The sequence below is a fragment of the Stylophora pistillata genome, chromosome 3, assembly GCF_964205215.1.
Source record: "Stylophora pistillata chromosome 3, jaStyPist1.2, whole genome shotgun sequence".
Lineage (NCBI taxonomy): Eukaryota > Metazoa > Cnidaria > Anthozoa > Scleractinia > Pocilloporidae > Stylophora > Stylophora pistillata.
Window position 1 is genome coordinate 32,415,617 of NC_142521.1, and position 21,296 is coordinate 32,436,912.

A 21,296-nucleotide genomic window follows, 5' to 3' on the forward strand; every position below is an offset into this window, starting at 1 on the left:
TTAGAATCTCCCTACAGTGGCCAATTTACATCACCAAACTCAGTTGTTAAAAACAAATTAACTTGTTTATTGTTATTATTATTATTATTATTATTATTATTATTATCATCATTATTATCATTATTATCATTATTATCATTATTGTTACTGTTTAGTTTTTTTTTCTTCTCTCTTTTCTTTCTTTTTTTCTTTTTCTTTTTTTTGACATAAGCTAGGTTTAGGAAGGTGTGCTTTTGAAGACGTCCTGTAAGTTGCTGTAGTTTAGGCCAAAGTCCTTGAGTAAACGGCTTTCCAATGACTATCCATGACCGCTTCTCAAGTCAAAACCCTTCTCAGTCACAAACCATGGTTATTTCGAGCATTTAGGGAGGGTAGAGAGAACAATTAAAATAATCTAAACCACAATCTGTTGTTATTGATATGAATTGTCATCAAAGACGTCTCAAAATCAGGTGTTTTTGCGTTGTAGTGACAGTCACGCATCTTGTGACAAATCCTTGGGAGAAGATGCAAATTTCTTAACATTGTCACGGTCTGTAGATCATTGCGTCCAGTGCCTGAGGTTTTGGTTATTGCTTTATTTCGTTGCAAACCTACTCTTTCCTTCACAACTTCGTTCTGCGAGTTCTTTCTTCGTGTATGCAGATGAAACTGCGGTATCAGCTGAGAATATGTAGCAGTGAGGTAAGATAAATGAGGTTTATATCTTGGCAAAATCTAATTGACTCAATCGAGACAGTCATAGTAGTGTAACGTGTAAATAAAGGAGGTCTATTAGGAGCTTTTCCGATTCGTCATTCGAAAATGTTTGTTTTAAAATGTTCTGCAACTCGTTCAGAGACTTGATATACCTTAATTAATGATTTTCCTATTGGATGAAACAGTTTGGTTGTTGTTTAACATATCATGCCATAAACGATAGAAGTTACTTGTTGTTGTTATCAACACGGAACTTCATTGCAGTCATTGCGGCTTAGATTGTCGGCATGAATTGTGTATTTTCTCAAGTTTTAATTCGTCCCTATGACGTTTAGAACCTTACCGTGACAATTTGATGTAACTTGTAGCTAAGGAGTTTATTTTAGGTGCAGTTACTTTATAAAAGTACACGTTAAGCGCTGATGACAATTTCATAAAATCCTTTTTAACACAGCGTGCTGATTAACACAGCGTGCTGATGCTACCTAAAACCTATTGAATCTTGTGAATTGGAATGTTTTCGTTTCGTAGACCAAAATGACACTAAGGTTCCCATCTAACACAGAGATCTGAATAGTTAAACCTAGATCCTTCTTAACACACATTTAGTGTGCTCCGACGAAGGGCTAACGCTCGAAACGTCAGCTTTTGTAATCGCTACGGTGGCCAATTTACCATTTCAACTTTGTTGATATATCCAAATTATTTCGTTACTCCCACCGACGCAGCCCCAAACAGCTTCTTTCGAAATTATCAGCCTTTATTCATTTGTCTAGGAAGACATTGATGAAAGTGATGAGAGCAAAACTTACAAGAATTTCGCTATGTATACATTGTGAGAGTTAAGTTGCGACATATTTGCATAAATTTCAGTCAAAACATCATGTAGACTGACTCCATAGAAATATGTAAGAGCGACACTGATGATGACTTTATTTAAACTCGGATGAAAATGAGGCTTGTTAGGCCTCTAGCAATAGAGATGCTAATATACCGAGGAAATATATGATTATAACATAGCTTGTAAATTCGTGCAATCAAATTTCACTACCGCGAGCGTGCTTCAATTTTCCATTGTGCACGCTGGTGACGTCAGCAAACAAATGCCTCGCGAAAAAAATTTTTTCTCGCGAGTGACCTCGACATTTTTCATTAAACTAGACGCATAGCTGCGTGAACCCGGGCTTTCAATATCGCACATCTGATTTGAAGTTATCTTTAGGGGACTGCCATATTGCCATTGTTACTGTCGTCACGCAATTCCGTCTTTGTGGGTCATGAATAAGTCAAACTTGTGTTTATTTTTGTTTGTTGGAGTGTAATGAATGTTGTTATGGTACTAGGTAACAATCAAAATAATATATTACTATATAGGAGTAGTTTACTACAGATTCCAAGGGTTGAAATTCAAGGACTTTTCAATGACTTTGAAGGCCAAGTTTTAGAAAATTGAAGGACCACTTTTGGAAAGGTTTGCACAAGCAAGTTTAACATCATTTAATATTATTTCTCAGCTTTTCCAGGAAAGTAGTTTTTTTCAACTTGAAAATTGCCTAGAAAAAGCATTGCAAAAATCAAGCCCTACGTGTAGTCCTCAAATTCAAGTACTTTCAAGGCCTTGAATTTTTTATTTTTAAATTGAAGCACCTTCAAGGACTTTCAAGGCTTTTACAAACCATGAGTAGGCTATGTATTTGTCTTTAACTGGAAGGAGAAGGGAATTTTTCATCTATTAGTGGTACCGAGTCATAGTTTGTTGCCGAATGATCACCCAGAGGGAGTTGTCAGAAATCAGTAGATTGAAGAAATGTTAATGTTCAGTAGTTCATATTGTTTTTAACAGAAAAGTCTCTGAATATTGAATATTATTGATGGCTGCAACAAGAGAAGTAGTGCTATTTACAGTTTTAGTATATTCAATTAGAGGCATTTGACCTTCATTTAATACCAAGAGGGAATACACATATTCTGACCTTTTTGTGGGTTTAAAAAAAAATGTCAGACAAAAAACTGAAAACCACATCAAAAACCCTGTGCATTCACCATTATTTCTTACAAGATTTTCAAGAATTGATTTTTCATATTATCTTTTGCCATACTGAATAACATTAGACAAGGTGTTTGAATTCCAATAACTACATAATTTTTTTTAAGAAGTAGCAGAGTGAATAGACAGCCACAGCACAACTCACATTGAACTTTCTGGTTTCACAGGCATGACTCTGAAAAAGGTTACTATTTTGAACTCTGTTAATTTTAACCCCTTTCAACTCAAATATATCATTGTTATGTATACTCTGAAAATAATGTACTAAGCTATTCAGTGATGATACCTCAAGCAGCACACATGTACCTCGAGGATGGCTTCTACAATAAATATCCCTTGCACAAGAATCGAATATTTTCTAGCCCACATTACCTTTTCGCATAAAAGTGATTGAAAGGCTCTTCAGTCTTGAACACATTTAAAAGTGTGGGTAATTCTGTCTGCATTAAATATGATTGTCTGGTTAACTGAGAGAAACTTGAAAACAACTGATTTCCAATACTCATTATTGACAAGAGATCATTAGCAGAATTGATTCCTTGTTTGTTATTGTAAATCAAAGAGCATAAACTCATTGCAACACATTGTTGTCCTGCAGTTTGTCCCAATACCAACTCATTAGCTTGGCTATATGGTGCCATTATTAATTTGCTAGGGTCAATGTACATTGGAGTAGGACCAGGATTTTTCTCACCATCTGAACTCAGTTGAAATTTTAAATAGTTTGATGCGTGTGTCTGACTCCTATAAAGACACAAGGGTCTATTACAAGAAAACATTGATAAATACCACCTCGCTCTATACTTCAATGTCATTATCCTCTGATATACCCTCACTGAACAATTCAACAAATACTTCTTATCATGTTTTGTAACTTTATTTAATCTTACCCTCTTCGTATTAAGCTTACAAATATTCTTTGTAACTCTTCTAACCTTCACATAACGATGTAGCCAAGAGGACTTCGGTACATATGCTTGGACGAATATGTACATAAACAAATTCCTTCAGTTTTCAGCCCTTTCTTCTGAGACGTTTCAGAGTAGCTTCTGGTATTCTACTGCATGGGTTCTCGATCACATCTAAATACACGGTTGTGTTTACATGTAAACATAATATGACATAACTCATTTGATATAGCAGGTTTCGCTTGATATTTCTCGATAAAAGGTTCACTCATGAAGGATCGCTCGTTAATTGATCTGTCGTAAAGTTTGCGAAACCACGCGTTCCCAAATCCCTCCACAACTTTTAGTGCAGTTCTACCGCGAACGGTGTGTGACTTTGTAGACACATTGGGCGTAATAGCCATCGAATTTCTTTCGGGTACATGAAGCAAGGAATTCGGGTACATCAAGCAAGGAATTCTTTGAACTGCGGTTATAGATACGTATGATGCACGATCCTCGCAGTAGAGAGTGCTATTAGTACTCATGTTCCCATAAGGGAGTTAAAATAATTAACAAGAGAAATTGTATAACACAACTACAATATTTACGGAAGGTAGTGCTCTTGAACCATTTGTGTGGTTTTGGTGGTTTTAAAATTTTTATGCTTTCCCTGGAACATAATTTTGTTTAAGTCATGTAATTACTAACTGATTACGTTGTTTATAGTCCCTTACCAAATCTACATATATGTGACATATATATGTTACATATGTATGCCACATATATGTGGCATATATGTCACATATATGTGGCATATATGTCAAATATATGCCAGATATGTGTAACATAAATGTGGCATATGTAGGAATTTGGCACTCATGTTGCATATATATCACATATATGTGACATATATATGTAACATATATGTAACATATATGTGGAACCTGGGAACCACAAATGCACCCTTACCAAATCTACATATATGTGACATATATGTTACATAAGTTCAATCGTTGCACATATATGCCACATATATGTGGCACACAAGTGTAACATGTATGTCACATATATGTAGATTTGGTGAGGGCATGCATATGCAGGTCAACCTAAAGGCATAGATGTATTATAGTTGATAATAGCTAGCCAAAAACAATTGCAGTCAATAAAGAATAACCACAATCCTTAATTGAGATCACAAAATCATATATTTCTGTAAGGCATGGCTTTGCGAAACCTGTTAATATGTAAAGAAAATAGAACTCATATATATATATATAAACGTAATATATATATATAAACGTTATATATATATATATAAACGTAAAAAACCTTATCCTTGAATCATGGAGCTTGTAAACAATTATTTAAGAAAATAAAAATTAAAACTTCGCACTAAAACTTCGTGCAAAGTTTTAATTTTTATTTTCCTCTGCAGTTAGTTATATATACATATATATATATATAAGTAGAAGCTTGTAAGGGGTCCCACAAACAATGCTGATCAGTCTCAAACGCGCTGCCTGGAGGATCACTGAAGCGATCGTGGGCTCTTGAAATAACGTAAATAAAAGCAGAAATGTAATGGCCAAGAGGCCAACTCCAATGTAGCTTTATTGGTTTATTAGCCCAACGTTTCGACCGTCTCGGTCTTCCTCAGGAGCATACTAATTACATACTAATCACATACTAATCTTATTGTAATTAGTATGCTCCTGAGGAAGACTGAGACGGTCCAAACGTCGAGCTAATAAACCAACAAAGCTACATTGGAGTTGGCCTCTTGACCATTACATTTCTGCAGTTCTTCTAAATTGTATGAGCCAATCTTTTTTCATATTAAACAGTTATATAAAACATCAACAGCCTGTATATGCAAATGAAAAGCTGTACCCAAATGTAAAGCAAGAAAATGCTCATAGACATATATGGTTGTGGCAAACAAAGCATATATTTTGTATTCCTCCTTAAACAAAGTGAATGAGTGTTTACATCAATAAAATGGCCTGAATTACAACGTAACGTATCAAAGTGATGTATTTCAGTTTTATCCTACAGGCAAATTTTATTTCCATTTGTTGTTGGATATATGGCTATATGCAATAATGATAGAGTTTAATTAATACAAACGAAAATAAAAATTGAACCTAGGATAAAACTGAACCACAACATGTACACCAGTGACATGTACTTGGTAAATTACAGGTCAGTTGGAGAAACTTCTCTTGAGTTAAAGCACATCAATTGCCACAATCAAGTTTTTTTCTATTTTCAAGGGCATTATAGATAAAAAAAGCAGATAACAATCTCCCTCAATGGATGGTCCCGCAAATATGCAACATTCAAAAACATTAACTCAGAACCCATCAAACAATAAACCTGGCATTCAACTGAGAAAATGATAAGTCTATTGCCCATATAGGTTACTGATGAGTGCATGAACTTCAATGGAATGTATTGGACAAGATTAAGGGTCATAAAACGCAAGTGCATGCTAACGATATAGTGTCAACATTCTTTCCTTTTTGAAATTCCTCTGTGGCATCCTGTGCACGTGTCCTGGATGGCTTTTTGCACAAGGGCCACTTTTGAGTTCTTGAATTGGGACTATACAAATGCTGTCAAATGAGAAGCAAGATATATACTTAGAATCATAGATTAGTTTGTGATATATCTTAAATATAGTAATACAAACAAAAGGTTGCCACTCATTGGAACCCAAAAAATTCCCTGACTTTTCTCTGACTTTTCACTGACCTCAAAACATTTTTCACTGACCTTGAATTAAATTAATTACCAAATTATCGAAAGCGCAGTGCACAAAATATTATTAGCACAGAGTTAAGCAGGGTTTGATGGTTTGTTTTATTTCCTTGGGGTGCACAACTCAAATATAAAATGGCTAAGGCTAAAGACATGCAGGGAACGATTTACGAAATTTCTCGGAATAGCATAGTTCTATTGCTCTATGATACACTTCTCCATCGCTTTTAAGCTTTCTATCCGATTTGCTACACTTGATCGACTACTTCACAAACCTCTGTGGAACTCTCAAATCAACATTCCCCTACTTTTCACTGACTTTGACGAGAACTAAGATTTTCCTTGACTTTTTGCAAAATTCCCCAGTAACTCTTCCCTGACCTTGAAAAATTTGCGGGGTTTACAGACAGATGTAAGGAAAATTAAAAACACGATCACCCACTTTTCAGCTTACCTTTATATATCCCCCTCAATTTTAAATAGAGAAATGCTTGGGCCTCCATATTACCCTCACCATTCAACGTTTGTGCAGATTTTGGAAAGATTTTTGTATAACCCCCTACCAATCAAAAACAAAGCTGTAGTCCCAAAGGAAATACGTTGTTTTTCCTCTGCTTTCCTTTATCCAAGAATTGAATGCATAATCAAGTATGGGGATATAATACGGAAGTCTTGTCCAGATTTTTATATTACAGACGTTTTTTGACATTGCGTACAAACACTTCTCGCTCTGTTTGCCCCGTTTCCAAAATGGCGGATTTTAATAAACAGTTTTATAATAATAAACAGTGTAACGTGGAGAAACACTTAGCTAGAAGCTAGTTTACAGGTTTTCCACGAAACAACTTAAACAAATAATTCAAATTGAAAATAACGTTGTTAAGAATCCCAACTGGCCGAAGGCAAACCAGTTAGCTATATTTCAAGCATGGCCGAGGATTTGAAATTCGGGGCTAATCCAAGAAGTCGCCAAGGCGGGACTTGAACCCAGGAGCGACAGATTGCAAGTCTGAAACGCTGACCACTCGACCATGCTGCCCTCCTTTTACCGCGAAAAGATCTATTGCAGCATGGAAAAGCAAACACTGTACTGTCCTTTGTTATTTAGTGGCCTCTGTATTGACATCAATGAAAACAAACGGAAATTTCGGCTCATCCTCGGTGTAAAAACCTGATGAGGTTTTCTTTGTGTCATGAGGAATTGTTTTGCTGTACGCTTTTGTTTTTAATGTTTTATTGTCTTTGTTTTACGTCACTCGTGAGCTTTACAGGCTTTTACACCGAGGATGACCCGAAATTTCACGCTCTCAAAACATGCCGAAGGTAGCGAATCTTTATGGCAAAGTTGAATCCGCAATCGGCCTAGCTTTCAAACAAAATTCCTCTGGAACCAAGGTACAGCGGAAAGCATTTATTCGCAGCTAAGACAACTATCCATATAACGCAGTTAATTTTGCATGACTTACCAAAGCCGTTAGCGAAGCGAGAAGGCGCCTTTGTTTCTCTCATTATGAGAAAAGTTGTCCAAAATGGGAGAACACAAGCGAAATTTATCCGATGAAACAATGCTTCGGCACTTGCGACTCAAAAACTCCCGCTCTTGTCGACGCTCTTGTCTAGTCACATGAATATTACCACGTGATGCGTGCCCTCAGGCATTGTGGTCTTTCGTGATGAGAGGGCATGCGCTTTACATGCCATGTAAAATGGTGGAACGTTATGAAGGCGAGATGGCCACAACATTCATCGAAGAGAAGTATCCCTTCAAAAACCCAAAAGCACTTTTTATCGACAGCAGGATAAAACGGTACAACTTACCTCAGATGAAGATGAGCAAACTCCCGAGGAAAGTGGGAATGTTTCGCTAGGAAATCGCAAATCAGAGTATTCAGATGACCGTGATGACAATTAATGCGGACTTGAGTATGTCGGAGACTATGTCAGATATGTCATTGCCTTCATCTCCGGAACATCAAGGAATGTCTTCGCCTGAAGACAACAGCGATGATATTTTGGACATGAATTGGAGCGGTGTCTGACTCTCTGAAGGTGATGGAAGAAGCTATCGTGAAAGCTTTTCAGATGATGAAGAGAAATCAGTTGGTGGCGACATCTCCAATCAAACAGAAATTTTTAAGGATCCCTTTGTGTACCCAGGTTCACTACTTAAACTGTCTGAGAGCGTTCTTTTGATCCTTACTTTGGTGGTTGCTCGCAATCTAAATGGAAATTGTCTTTTAGGTGTAATTGCTTCGATTAATTTGCACTGTATTCCTGGATTACTTAACAATTAAGTGTGTCAGCTCATTGAATGCTCTTAAAAAGTACTTTGCAGACTTGATACATGCATGGGCCATAAGGTAGAGCTGTACACAAGCCATGAGACCCACACCATCAGAGCTTATCCTTGCTATATGGTTTGCCTGTTGTAGCTACATGTATTTAAAGAATTAGTGGCACCGAAATTCAGGTATTTCTCTTTGGTATTTGTAGTTCAGAAGAATCTCACTTTTTATCAAATAATTTAAGCAATTTTGTTATGATGACAGCATAAATAACCCAGCCTAGCTTCACCAAAAACTTGGATAGCATTAATTCATTTGAGAGAAAGGTTCAAGCAGGATACATGCAAGCTATCGTTTAAGTAGAGGCTGATAGTTTCTAAAAGAAACTGTTTGGGGCTGTGTCAGTAGGGGCAATGAAATAATTTGATTATATCAACAAAGTTGAAATGGTAAATTGGCCACTGTTACGATTGTAAAAGCTGACGTTATCATTTAAGTAGGATTGGCAAAATGTTAAATATTTAATAGTTCACAATCAGATCTGCATGCATGAGTATATATAATGTGCTTATAGAGATTGATATAAGCACTTTTCCATTTTAAGTTTATTATTCATACTGTGTAATAAAAATGAAAACAGCACTGCATCATGTAATATTTGAACCCTACAATGGAATTAGGGACTCCTCAATTTACTGTATCAGTCCATGCAAGGCTATATCGATAAATATGAGCAAACATAAATGCTACATATATGTGCAAACTTGCATACATGTTACATATATGTTTTCATCCTCGCCAATTTTCATATATGTCGCATATATGCAGACATATGTGACATATATGTAGAAATGACTGTAGCATTTTAACTATATGTCACATATATGCACATATATGTGACATATATGTGCAACAATTGAACCTATGTCACATATATGTCACATATATGTAGATTTGGTAAGGGGTGTCATTAGCAAGTAAACTTTACTATCTTTTTGTTTCGCAGAGCTTGAATGAGAGTTTAAGAAAAGGAGAGTTAATGTTCATACATCTTAATATCACTTAATTAGGGGAGAAACTTCGAAATCACTGAAGTTGTTGGTCTGGTATATTGCATGGTTTTTTCCTCTGCCTGTAACACAATTTTCTTCAAGCCTTATAATGGGATATCAGACATCATCTGAAAGTGTTTTGTTATTAGGAAGCTACTTATAGCATTATTAAAGCAAGTAAACTTGTGCATTTTTTATCCGCCCTGGACTGAACGAAAATTTGAGCAAATAGATAACTCTTGTATTGCAAATACTTGGAAGGGCAGTTATGTTGCACTTGGTACAAGTTACAGTTTTCCTTAACTCTGTAATTCACTATTGGCTGTACATGTATTTTTAATCTTAATATCAATGCAAGGGGAGGAACTGTGAAATTACTTGAGTTGTTTTGTCTGCTATAATTTTCTTATTCCCTGCCTGCAACATGATTTTCTGTAAGTCTTCTAGTGGGATATCAGATAATGACATCTGGGAGTCGGTTGTTATGAGGAAGCTGCTTATGGCATCATTAAAGCAGGTAAATTTGAGAATTTTTTTCTCCTGCATAGTTTGAATGACAATTTGAGCAACTAATTTTGTATTGCAAATGCTTGAAAGAGTAGTCATGTTGCAGTTGTTACAAGTTACAGTTTCACTTTCAAGTTGTGCTTCGTTGATGGTCATGTTACATACTATGCAAGAGGCAGTACGCTTGATCTGAACACCAATGCAGCGGCCTTCAATGGTGTTGTCTTTTATTTCTGGTGTGGTCAGATTGATGTTCTGTAAATCATCAATTTTTTGAGGGTCAGTGGCTTCACTAGTATTTAAATACTTGACATCATCAAAAATGCCAAGTTTCAATTGTTTGAAGTGGTATGTTTTCCCAGCATGAATTTTATCAATTATGCCTTCCCACAAGACCAGTTTTACCGAGTTAGTTTCATCAGCTATAAGGCAATCGCTTTTATATTTTGCCTTCTCACCATCTTTTATAATGACTTGTTTATTTTCCGCCTTCTTGAGGACTTTGGCCTTGACATCTACAGTTTCGTATAGATCTTTTCCTAGTGCTTGAGTAATTGTGCATAGCTGGTTGCTAAAGCTTTCGTTAAAGGAAAATGACAGAGAAGCTGGAGAAATTTTTGCATGTTTTGCAATGGTAAATTCTTCTTCTCGTGTATGGAACCTTTTTGATGGTGTTTGTTTCACTCCAATAATCTTCACTGGTGATTTATTAAGGAATGCTTGGTTTAAATTCATGCGTTTTTGAGGTGAATAGCATACAGTACGTACTGCTTCCTCTTGCCCTGTTTGAATGCGGCAGTTGAAGTAGTTAGTAGTGGAATTTCTTGCTGTTTGAACCTCTGTTAACAAATGTACATATCCTTCTATGGATTCGTCTCGAAAAAAAATAGAAGAACAATTTAGTAATTTTGTATGTGTGGCTCAGTCAATTCTATAGTTGCAGACAAGGTTTATATCTCCCCCCCCCCCCCCCCCACCCCCACCATTCTCTTGACTGCTTAGCATCCTACACTGTAGAGACTGGTAGGAACCTTAACACAAGACTAACTGAGAATAAACAAGCAACTAGAAAAGGCAATGTAAACTATCACATTTATGAAGATCACTGACATATTAATCACAGAATCCTGAATGGGAGTCTGCTAAATGCTTAACATACAGTACTAACTAGTTTCAACAACTGACTTTGGAAAGCTGGTTTACTAACTTAGAACACAGACACATCTCTCAACAGATGTCAACAACTATCCACGTTACCAAGGACTCATTAATGACATAAACAAACTGATGAACAATAGATGGATCACAACAGACCAATGACTGTTGACAAACTACACACGTCTTACAGCCAATTGGATCATGGCTTAACTGGCCATAGACCACTTTCATGAATGGCTGGCGGTTTAATATTTTTTTGTTTAAATTTAAATTAGCCCTTCTGACCTCGTTCTCCGGTACAAAATTCAAAAGAATACATTATCTCGAGCAAGGCCAGAAGGGCTAATTTAAATTTAAACAAAAGAATTTTCATCCGGCAGCCATTTATGAAAGTGGTCTATGGATCAGACTTTACAACATCATCAACTGACAACTATTATTTACTTGACTCTAAAGATGACTTGCAAACAGGTTGTTGAAATGTCATTCACCAACATATTTTTAGAACTTCTTTCACGCGGATCACACTATACAAAGTATTGATACTCCTGGGTTCAAACCATTAATTTTACTTTATAAAAAAGCTTTTTTTTTTACCTGAGTCTTTCGTTTTGCTACTCTTTGTTGTTGATGTACTTTTACTAAAAGAAAAGAAAAATGAGAGAGAATTAAATTTGTGGGTAAATGAATGTAATTGTGTTCATTAGCTTCAATGGCAACGGGTTAATATATTAAGAGATTGCTAGGGTCTTATCAGGACACAAGAACTTACCTTGAGTTTGACGCCATGTTTGGAATGTCAGTTACAACTGTACTGTGAAATAAAAGTAACAGTATTTTGACCAATTTTCATATTTGCAGCAAAATGAAGTAGTTTGTAATGTGCTTGATATACGTCATGTAGAGTCGTACAATGTAAATGTCCAAGTACAAGTATAGTTAATTTGTTTCTTCTCAGTTTAATGCCATTACCGTAAAGAAAGCTCCTAGTCAATGAACATAATGAAGGTTCATGAGTAGTATGAGCATGTACCAGAATATTAGAAAATCAGGAATATCTCTTTCTCTCTCTTCATGCAAAACAGTTTGATATTTAAACTGCCTCATTAAAGCAATCAACAAGTGCACAAACTGACTTGTGATCTGTAAAATATGTTTCAAGTACTTCTACCTTAATATTTGATATGGGTGTGTTAGTATAAACATGATCTATGCAAGTCTTGTTATCTGTGGTGTAAGATGATACAAGCTGTTTATATCCATGATCTCTTACAAATAAGTTATACAGTGATGTTCTCTCTGCATTTTCTAGCCAGTCAATATTAAAGTCACCAATTAAAACATTGAGTTGCAAGGCCTGTGAAAATAAAACATTGGATAATGCAGAACACATTTGCACTATGGGTACACTAGGTGAGCGATATATGCCAAATATGTGTATGTGTGGAGCAGTCATTAGTCTGATAGCAGTTATTTCAATCCCATGAGAATTACAGGAGTATGGATAACCAGGATAGTAATCAACGCGACTATAAACTGCTGTTCCTCCATATGGTCAGAGATTAGTAGTTGTTACTGTACCATCATTTCTAAACAAACTATAGTTATCAATAATATATGCACTCTCATCATCAGAGTGACAGAATCTTGTCTCTGAAAATATTTACATCAGTACTACTGTAGTTCAGGTCACTTTGCACATCTTCAATATGTCTATGTAAAGACCTTGCATTTAAATAACAAACTTTTAATAGCACTTGATCAGCATTGTAAACGGGATTTATGCACAAATGTAATTTAGCTTCAGTTCTCAGCCTTTCCATTTCTTTCTGTACATCAGTATTTACAGCTATTTTGTCTTCACAAAGGTCTATTATGTGTAAGCCTTCTATTGTTGTTACTCTGCTTAAACCTACATAGTGAATATGAGGTATTGCTTTTCTTGCATCAAAGTTGACAACTATTTTATCAACTGTATCACCTTGTGACCTGTGAATGGTTTTTGCAGCAGCAGGACGTAGTGGAAATTGTTTTCTTAAGACCTGTGCTGTTCTATTTCTACCCACTGCAAACTGTGATGTAACTGGTGTAATGGGTGTCCATGTAGGTTCAATGCCTTGCTTATAAAGATGTCTATTATCATGTCTTGTTTTCTCACCAACATCAGGGCAATCAAACTGTACCCAAATAATACCTGAAGGTTTGCCAGTTTCTTGTGTTTGAATAAGTTTGATTATGTTACCAGCATCATTTGTCAAGCCATCATCAGTTCTTACATTGAGGGAGATATCTGTTCTTTCACCAACAGCTAGGTGCAACACTGTATGCAATTGACTTGTTTTGTTTGGTTGATCAAGTGGAATCTGTTTCAGTATTTTTTCCCTAAGTTTCTGAGATTGAGCTCCAATAACAGTGTCATGTGCTTTGATTGAGAACTTAGGACCAGACATAGTATGGTGAACTCTGTCATTGAATTTATTTACTTTAACATTCTGTATGAATAAGTGAGGTACACTAAGATATGCAGTACTGTCAGAATCTATTAACCTTTCTTTAAGCTTCATGATATCTTGACAAGTGTGTTTACCTTCTCTTAATCTGTTAAGCAATTGAGCAAACATTTTACTTTCTCTTTGCCGCATAATTTCATGCAATTCAAACATTTTAAAATGTTGTTGCCAAAGGTTAGGTGGAAGAACACTATAGTCTGTGTCTAGGTCTTTAAATATGTAACCATCCATTACTGGCTGAAGTTGAAATAGGTCACCTACAGTAACAATACTTACAGCTCCAAAGGGCAACTGACTTCCTTTAATATCTTTCAGTCTGTTATTGATTTGAATATTAAACATACTGTTGCCAACCATGGATATCTCATCTACAAATATCAATTTGATATGACCTAGTTGACATCTCAGAGTATTGAGTCTGCTTGAGTCAGGACTTTTGTATGTTTTCAAAGAGTGAAATGCAGATATTCCAAGAGCAGTATGAATGGTATTGCCTTTGATATTATTAGCAGCTTTACCAGTAGGTGCTAGTAATAACACCTTCACCTGTGTAAAGTCAACACCAGCTCTCTGATTATAATATTTTAAGGCTGCCTGATACAAAGCCTTTGTTACAACTGATTTCCCAACTCCTGCTCCTCCACTGAGGAAGCAATAAAATGGCTCATCAGATGTTTTGATCAGATGCAATACATGGTAAAAAAATTCCTTTTGGTCTTTGTTCAACATTTGAACTATGTGTCTGTAGTCTTCATCCTGCATTTCATTTAGAACTAATGGTTCATGATTTAAATCTGCTGATGGAATGCCAATGTCATCAGAAAGATTGTATTTCTCATTTAAGTCAGGTTGTAAATCTTGATTACCTTCAGCCTCATCTTGGCATTCAACATTTTGAGTACTTGGTGCTATCAGGTTATACTGATGGTCCATGTCTTCCGTACTATTTGTGTGATTTTGTATTTCATTTAAGTCTTCATTACATACAACATATTCTTTCATGTTTTCATTTATTTTATGAGCAAATAGAGAAAAGTAATCTTGATAAGTTGAACAATTACCGATCAAATCAGTATTTTCATTTCTCCATGAAGTAAAAAGCATGATTAGTTCACGAAAGTATTTCTCTGGTTCAGTTTCTTTGTTGAAACATACACTTCTAATTATTCTAGCTATTTTCCTCCTTTTATTTTTCTTTGAAGATTTGCATTTAGAGTGGGTGTGATTATTATCATCATCATTATAATCATCATCGTTAACTTCATTAAGAGCTACTTCTAAAAAAAGGCTATCAGAGTCAAGTTCTTTAGACTGCTTAAGGTATGGTTTTGTATCGCCATCATACCAGGCAGCCCAGTCTGCTAGAGTAAGGTGTTCAAGACTAGCTGGTCGCTTTGTGTATCTTTTGATCAAATGACCAGGATAAATATCTTCAGAGTCATCATCCATATCTTTAATATCACTATTAAGTGGCTTCAAAAGGTTTACTCTCTCACTGGGAGGTGAGGTGTTTATAAATACAACCTGTCGAGATGCTTTACGCATTGGAAGCTGTAAAACAACGTATACAGCTTCTTGTGCACTTATTTCAACATTATTTAAAAACTTGCTTCCGATATCTCTCACTTGCTGTTTAATGTTGGAATTACCCTTTTTTGCTTCATTACAAGCCTGTCGTAACAGTTCACTCATACCTTTCTGAGCCTTTGAAATATAATTTGCTATGTATACAGCACATGCATACACATCTAGTACAAACTGAATATCCATATTAGCTCTCCATGCACTAAGACAAGCAGGATTGTAATTATTTATCCTTAATTCGTTAGGATTTCTTTTGAGAAATACAGTTGGTGTCTTAATTGATGATCTGATGGCTAACATATAATCACTTTCAGTCATATTTAAGAGCACAAGTAAGTTGTCAAAAGTGATATCCATACCTTCTTTAAGGTCATTCAAATATTTTTTTATGCTTTTCCATGATTCCTTATGTGATTTTATTTCACTCATTAGTATTTCATTCTCAAAAAGTGGATACAGAATGATTGTTTCCCTCATAGGAGGCTGAGGATAATTGAACCTACATTCATTTTTAGATTTCTTACGACATGTATGAGAATGTTTATGAATTTGTCTGGTAACTAGTTCCAATAACTCAGGATTGTCTGCTGGCTTCTCACAAGTTATTATTTTATCAATAAATGAGGTCACTATGCTATCACTATCTTCACCGAATGCAGGTACATTTTCTATCCATATCATCATGTGAATGTGAGGTGAACCTCTTTGCTGATATTCAACTCTATTATAAAAACCAGTCAGATATTTTTCCTAATGGTTCAGCATTGCTTAGCAGAAAATGTCTTAAGAAATTATTCGCCTGATAGTCAAAATGTCTAGCACATGTGACTGGATCACTTTGGATCAATCTACACTTTTCCTCCCAGTTTAAATTTCCCAGTTTAAATTTCCCAGTTCATCATTGCTATACTGCTTGTGATCAACCAGTTGACCAAGAATTCTAAGAAGGTGAATCCATTGCGTTTCTGCTGATGAGAAACTACAAAACAAAGTAGCTGTGCCCAGTTGTCTTATCATAGCAAATAGATCTCTCTCAGCTTTTTCAAAATATGGTGGGCTTCCTCGTAAAGCTCTCAGGAATTTGTATCCCTCATCATGATGTACTAGTTTTTCTAATCCTCCATCATTTTTTAAATCGCCAGCTTTTAGAGACTTATTATTTCTGTGGCATTTTCTTAAAGCAACTTGTGATTTTCCTAAAAGAATTTTCATCTGCAACTTTTTTGCTTTATAAAAAATGTTTTGAACATTTTTTGCAGCTCTACGGTCTGACCTTCTCAATTCTGATTTACAGATGTCACTGTAAAGAACTTTAACTAACTGATCTTTGTAACCAGGTCTTTTCTGTCCAAGAAATATTCCTGGATATGCCAATTCTTCAGAATATTCATCCCTGAATACACTCAGTGGCATATTACCCTCTGATGGTGCGAGATTAAGAATGCACTGCCGCTCATTATGACCTGCAAAATCTGGTGGTGTTAGCAAAGTATCATGCATGCAGCCACACCAGCACAAATGTCTGCTTTATCTTCACTCCATTCATCTTCATCATTTTGTGACGTTTCTTCATTGATTTGCCTATTATCAGTTAAGACTATATCCTCATCATCAGTGGTTTCAATGTCTCCAGTTAATGCTTCATTATAGTTATGTAACCAGTTTTCATTCAGTGCAATACCTTCCTCTTGATATAGATCACTGTTGTGCAAAAGCCAAATTGCAGCATTGATAACTTTATTTGGTCTAACAGTTAATGATAATGCACTACTTTTGTATTGTAGCCTACGTTTCAAATTGACTTTAATTGTTGCAGTTTCATGTGGTAAGCCTGGCAACATACTAACAGGTTCACATCTGCTGGAACATTAACAATATTACCATGTATCTTAAGTTGCCTTCCTCGTGGTGCCTGCATGAGTTTTTGAAAAGCAATTCTGGGTGCAAGTAATCTACACTCTAGTTCATTTAGATCAAAGAATGCTGGTTTATGTGGAAATTGCATTCCATTAACTATAGCACATGGTGGAACTTTGTTTTTACACAAATACTTGAAACATGTTTGACAAACCCATTCAGTATTGTTGACACTTGTCTTACCTGTAAGGTATTTATGAATATCAGGATTGTTTTGTCTTAGATTACTAGTCTGAAGTACACTATGTTTGTAGAACATTTGATCACAGCAAGTACAAATATACAGTGGCCCTTGAGAGACAATGTCATGAAACTTTGAAATAAAAAACTCAATACTTTTTTTCCTTGCTCTATAACTCTTCATGTATTGATTATTTTTTTCTCTTTCCTCCTTAGAAATGCCTTTTTCTGCTTTTCTCTTCTTTTTATATTCTTTCATGTAGTCACTGTCTTTTCTTTTACGGTTATGATTTATGCCAAAGTCACAAGATGCAAAATTTACATGAGACTTCTCAGTTCCAGTTTCAGTTGAATTTACTCCAAATTCAGCTGGTAAAGTTGACACATTATGCAGTTCACCAATGTGACCTACATATGTAGACCTTATACTTCCAACCTCAGTATTCACAGATTCAACCAGGGTCAAATCTGAAAAATTTGCATTAGATTCGACAATATAAATTCTTAAGTTCAGTGAATCTGAAACAGCTTGTATAACAATGTTATCAGCCCATGTTCCTTGAATAGAGATACAAGATAAATAACTTAACCATGATCCATCCAAATTGCTTTCTATAAATCGCTCAGGATTATTTCTCAAATACTGGACAGCCAATGCTCTAATTTCTAGGTGATGGTTGGAGTTGCCATATAACTGGTGTGATACTGACTTAAAAAAGCAGTCGCCTCCTCCACCAACATCAAGTGGTCTTAATCCATGTCTAAGTAGCCTGTAGTTTAAGAGCAAATCACCTGTAGTATTGGATACTAATGCCAATGAACCAGTTTTGCCTTTTGCAACAGGACCTGGATTTAATTCAACATCTCCAGAGAGTAAAAGATTTCTTTTTGATGCATTAAATGCAAATGAACAAGTGGCACACTTAGCTCGTAAAAGATAATTACTAAAGAAACTTGTTTGCCTTTTAGTATGTCTGATTTTCCACAATTTATAATTACAAGCAATGTTGTGTAAAACAGATGAAGCAGGTACTGATTTTTTGAGCAAATTCTTCACTTTTGATCTCAATTTTCGAAATTTCAATGACTGGATAACTTTTCGCAGTGACATTGTAGATGGTTCTCTATCTCGAGATCTGTATGGTTTTACTGCTAGCCGCCTGAACGGTGTACTTGATCTAAATTGCAGATCGTTTTTCATACCTATGAGTTCCTTATCACTGATTATTGGTACTTTTGTAACAGAATCAATAGCTGAATTGTGTTTTACAGAACCTGGCACAGCTTTCAGGAATACTCTAACAAGGGTGCATTTCGCAACCACATTGCTTCGAACAAAATGTGTCAGTTTGATTTCTTCACGGTCAAAAGACTTATCCACACTATCGTTTCTGTCAAATATTTTGTCATAGGCAACATTGCATGAAGTCTCATCAGTGTGCGTTGTCTCCCAAAGGAGGTTCATTGTCTCCCAAAGGAGGTTCATTGTCTCCCAAAGGAGGTTCATTGTCTCCCGAAGGAGGTTCATTGTCTCACAGAGGAGTTTCTTTGCGTCCCAAAAGATCGGGACGATCCTCAAATCGGAGCTAGTGCAGACAACTCCTGTTAAGCGCTTTTCTACGGAAACGCGGCTAACCTTTTGACAGATATAATGTCCAGCACATCGTCCACGATTACTTCTAAACAAAAACGATGAATGAAAATCAATTGTGCTCAAACTAAAAGAATAGTGGATCGCCAAAGTTTTGACAATGTTCGAATTCGTTGCTCGGACGATAACTGTTGTCAAACAAACAGGTCTGTCCCTTCACTAAATCTCTTTCAAAAACATCTCGAATGGTGCGGAAAGTGTCGAACAGTTCTTTACAAACATACGAGTTACGTATTCCTCGAAAGCTGCGCCTGATTGAGTGGGTAAAATAGAGAGAAAACATTTTTATTTACCAAATATTGTTATCACTTCGTACACCCGCTACGCCGCTTGTTCTGCTCGTCATTAATAAACGTGGCTTACTTGTCATTTCGGGCGCCATCGGTACAACAGCCAAAGAAAATTCCGAGCGTTTGCAGACATTTATCGCCAACCATATTTGGAAGATCGGACATATCCGTATCCTAGTCGTTGGCGATCATTGAGACCCGTCCAAAGTCGTGGAAAAGACGGACTACCGAGAACTACTCGAGGTCCATCAGAATGTTACTGACTTAAATCGACTGCAATTCTCATGATCTTATTGGCTCCCGAAGTTTCTTTTGTTACCTTACACATGCGATGGCATAAAGGATGCTGTTCTAACAGCATCCACTAAAAGGAAAACAGCCGAATTTATACCTCGGGCGTTTCCCTCGGAAAGCCCGAGTAAAAACGGGAAAAACTTCCGCAAAAAAGTTAAACTTGACATGGCAACAAACGAACAAGCCGACGAAGATCTGCCTACTTTTTCTTTGGGAATTGATTTTTTACTCCCGAGAAAGAACCCAGAGAAAGGGAAAACAAAACGATCAACGGTTTAATCTCGTTTCGGAACTCTAACTTCATTTCCACGCATGAATGCACCTGTCAGTTTTTGACCAATCTGAGACAAGATCATTAAAGCATGACGAAATACTTTTCCGAAACAAAATAAACAACGCATTGAAGCGTAGGAGAGGGAATTTCTGCCCTTTATACATAAACTACAGCATTGAAAATGTTATAAAACAATTGGTTCATACATCAGCTGTGCGTTCATCGAGATATGAAGCACTTGGGAAGCTAGAGTTGCTCTCGTGCTCTCCAAACTTCCCGCGTGCTTTATATCTCGATGAACGCACGCTGACGTATGAACCAATTGTTAAATACAAATTACAGAGTTTAAAAATAGTATAAGCCTAAATATAAATGATGATATAAAAATTTAAAATTACTTAGTTTTCTTATCTCATTCCTGAAAGGGCCAAATTCGGCCATTAATCTTAGCTTATCAGTGAATGCATTCCAAGCCTTAGCAGCAATGTAAGAAGTCGATTTAAGGGCGTAAGTTGTGGTCTAAGCTACAGGTAAAACAAGTTTGTTTTTGCCCCTAAGATTTTTCTTATTTTCTCTTACTTGAAATAATGCTATTCTTTGAATGCAGTGCTTGATAATCATAATACCTTAAAAAATCATATAACCTGAATTTTTTTTCATTTTCTTCAATAAAAATTTCTTGAAACATTCAGAACCGGAAGTAAAACCCAATGTGAACCAGATGGTCGCGTGATTTGTGTCGAGTAAACAAACTTTAAATTTGTGACGCTCCTACTCTGACAATTAAGTAAGAAGCGCAAGATCGGTTTCCATTAATGCTTCAAATTTGGAAATTAATTTGCACAGAGTTCCCAGCGACCTATTCGGTTAACATCTTCAAACCTGTGAACTCAATGCCTTTTTTGTTCGGCTCATATTTGAGCAAACTTACACGTGCAATTCTGAGTTCATCAATAACATTTATATGTGCAGTTGAAATTTTACAAAATCAGTTCTGAACTTCTGGGAGAAAAAGATATTCAGAGAAGGAAAATATATGTAGATAAATAACGTGTGATAAGCAGAAAAAATCAGTCAACTATATTTCATCCCTACAGACCTGTTTCGTGGTTGCCCACTCATTGGGGGATTTTAATGTGGGCAACCACGAAACAGGTCTGTAGGGATGAAATGTAGTTGACTGATTTTTTTTCTGCTT

General features: G+C 36.0%; 2 protein-coding genes, 1 long non-coding RNA gene and 1 pseudogene across 7 annotated transcripts in view; 1 reads left to right on the forward strand and 3 right to left on the reverse strand.

Annotated features, from left to right (window-relative positions):
- The first annotated feature begins 534 nt into the window (after positions 1 to 534).
- The window catches only part of LOC111340569 (uncharacterized), a 42,098-nt gene continuing 21,336 nt past the window's right edge, over positions 535 to 21,296 (forward strand). For 2 of the 3 annotated variants that reach the window (XR_015999022.1, XM_088754383.1), the window contains exon 1: positions 535 to 684. The gene's annotated coding sequence lies outside the window, so the exon portion shown is untranslated. The remainder of the gene's footprint in view (positions 685 to 21,296) is intronic. The other variant, XM_088754384.1, reaches the window with a different exon arrangement.
- Positions 5,563 to 8,407, reverse strand: LOC148735669 (uncharacterized). Its single transcript, XR_015998927.1, has 2 exons — positions 7,863 to 8,407; positions 5,563 to 6,251 (listed from the first exon to the last, which is right to left on the reverse strand). It is a non-coding gene; the product is annotated as an uncharacterized LOC148735669 (long non-coding RNA).
- Positions 9,179 to 19,811, reverse strand: LOC148735670 (uncharacterized). Of its 3 annotated transcripts, XM_088753995.1 has the most exons (4): positions 19,534 to 19,811; positions 12,171 to 12,212; positions 11,996 to 12,039; positions 9,179 to 11,115 (listed from the first exon to the last, which is right to left on the reverse strand). In XM_088753995.1, exons 1-4 carry the CDS (start codon positions 19,620 to 19,622, stop codon positions 10,082 to 10,084), a joined length of 1,209 nt encoding a protein of 402 aa, XP_088610121.1. In that variant the 5' UTR covers positions 19,623 to 19,811; the 3' UTR covers positions 9,179 to 10,081. The 3 variants fall into 3 exon arrangements, with proteins under 3 accessions (XP_088610121.1, XP_088610124.1, XP_088610123.1); XM_088753998.1 differs by lacking the exons at positions 11,996 to 12,039; positions 19,534 to 19,811 and adding an exon at positions 13,593 to 14,815 and having other exon boundaries at positions 10,978 to 11,115; XM_088753997.1 differs by lacking the exons at positions 9,179 to 11,115; positions 19,534 to 19,811 and adding an exon at positions 13,593 to 14,815 and having other exon boundaries at positions 12,019 to 12,039.
- On the reverse strand, positions 16,281 to 19,525 carry LOC148735671 (uncharacterized; annotated as a pseudogene).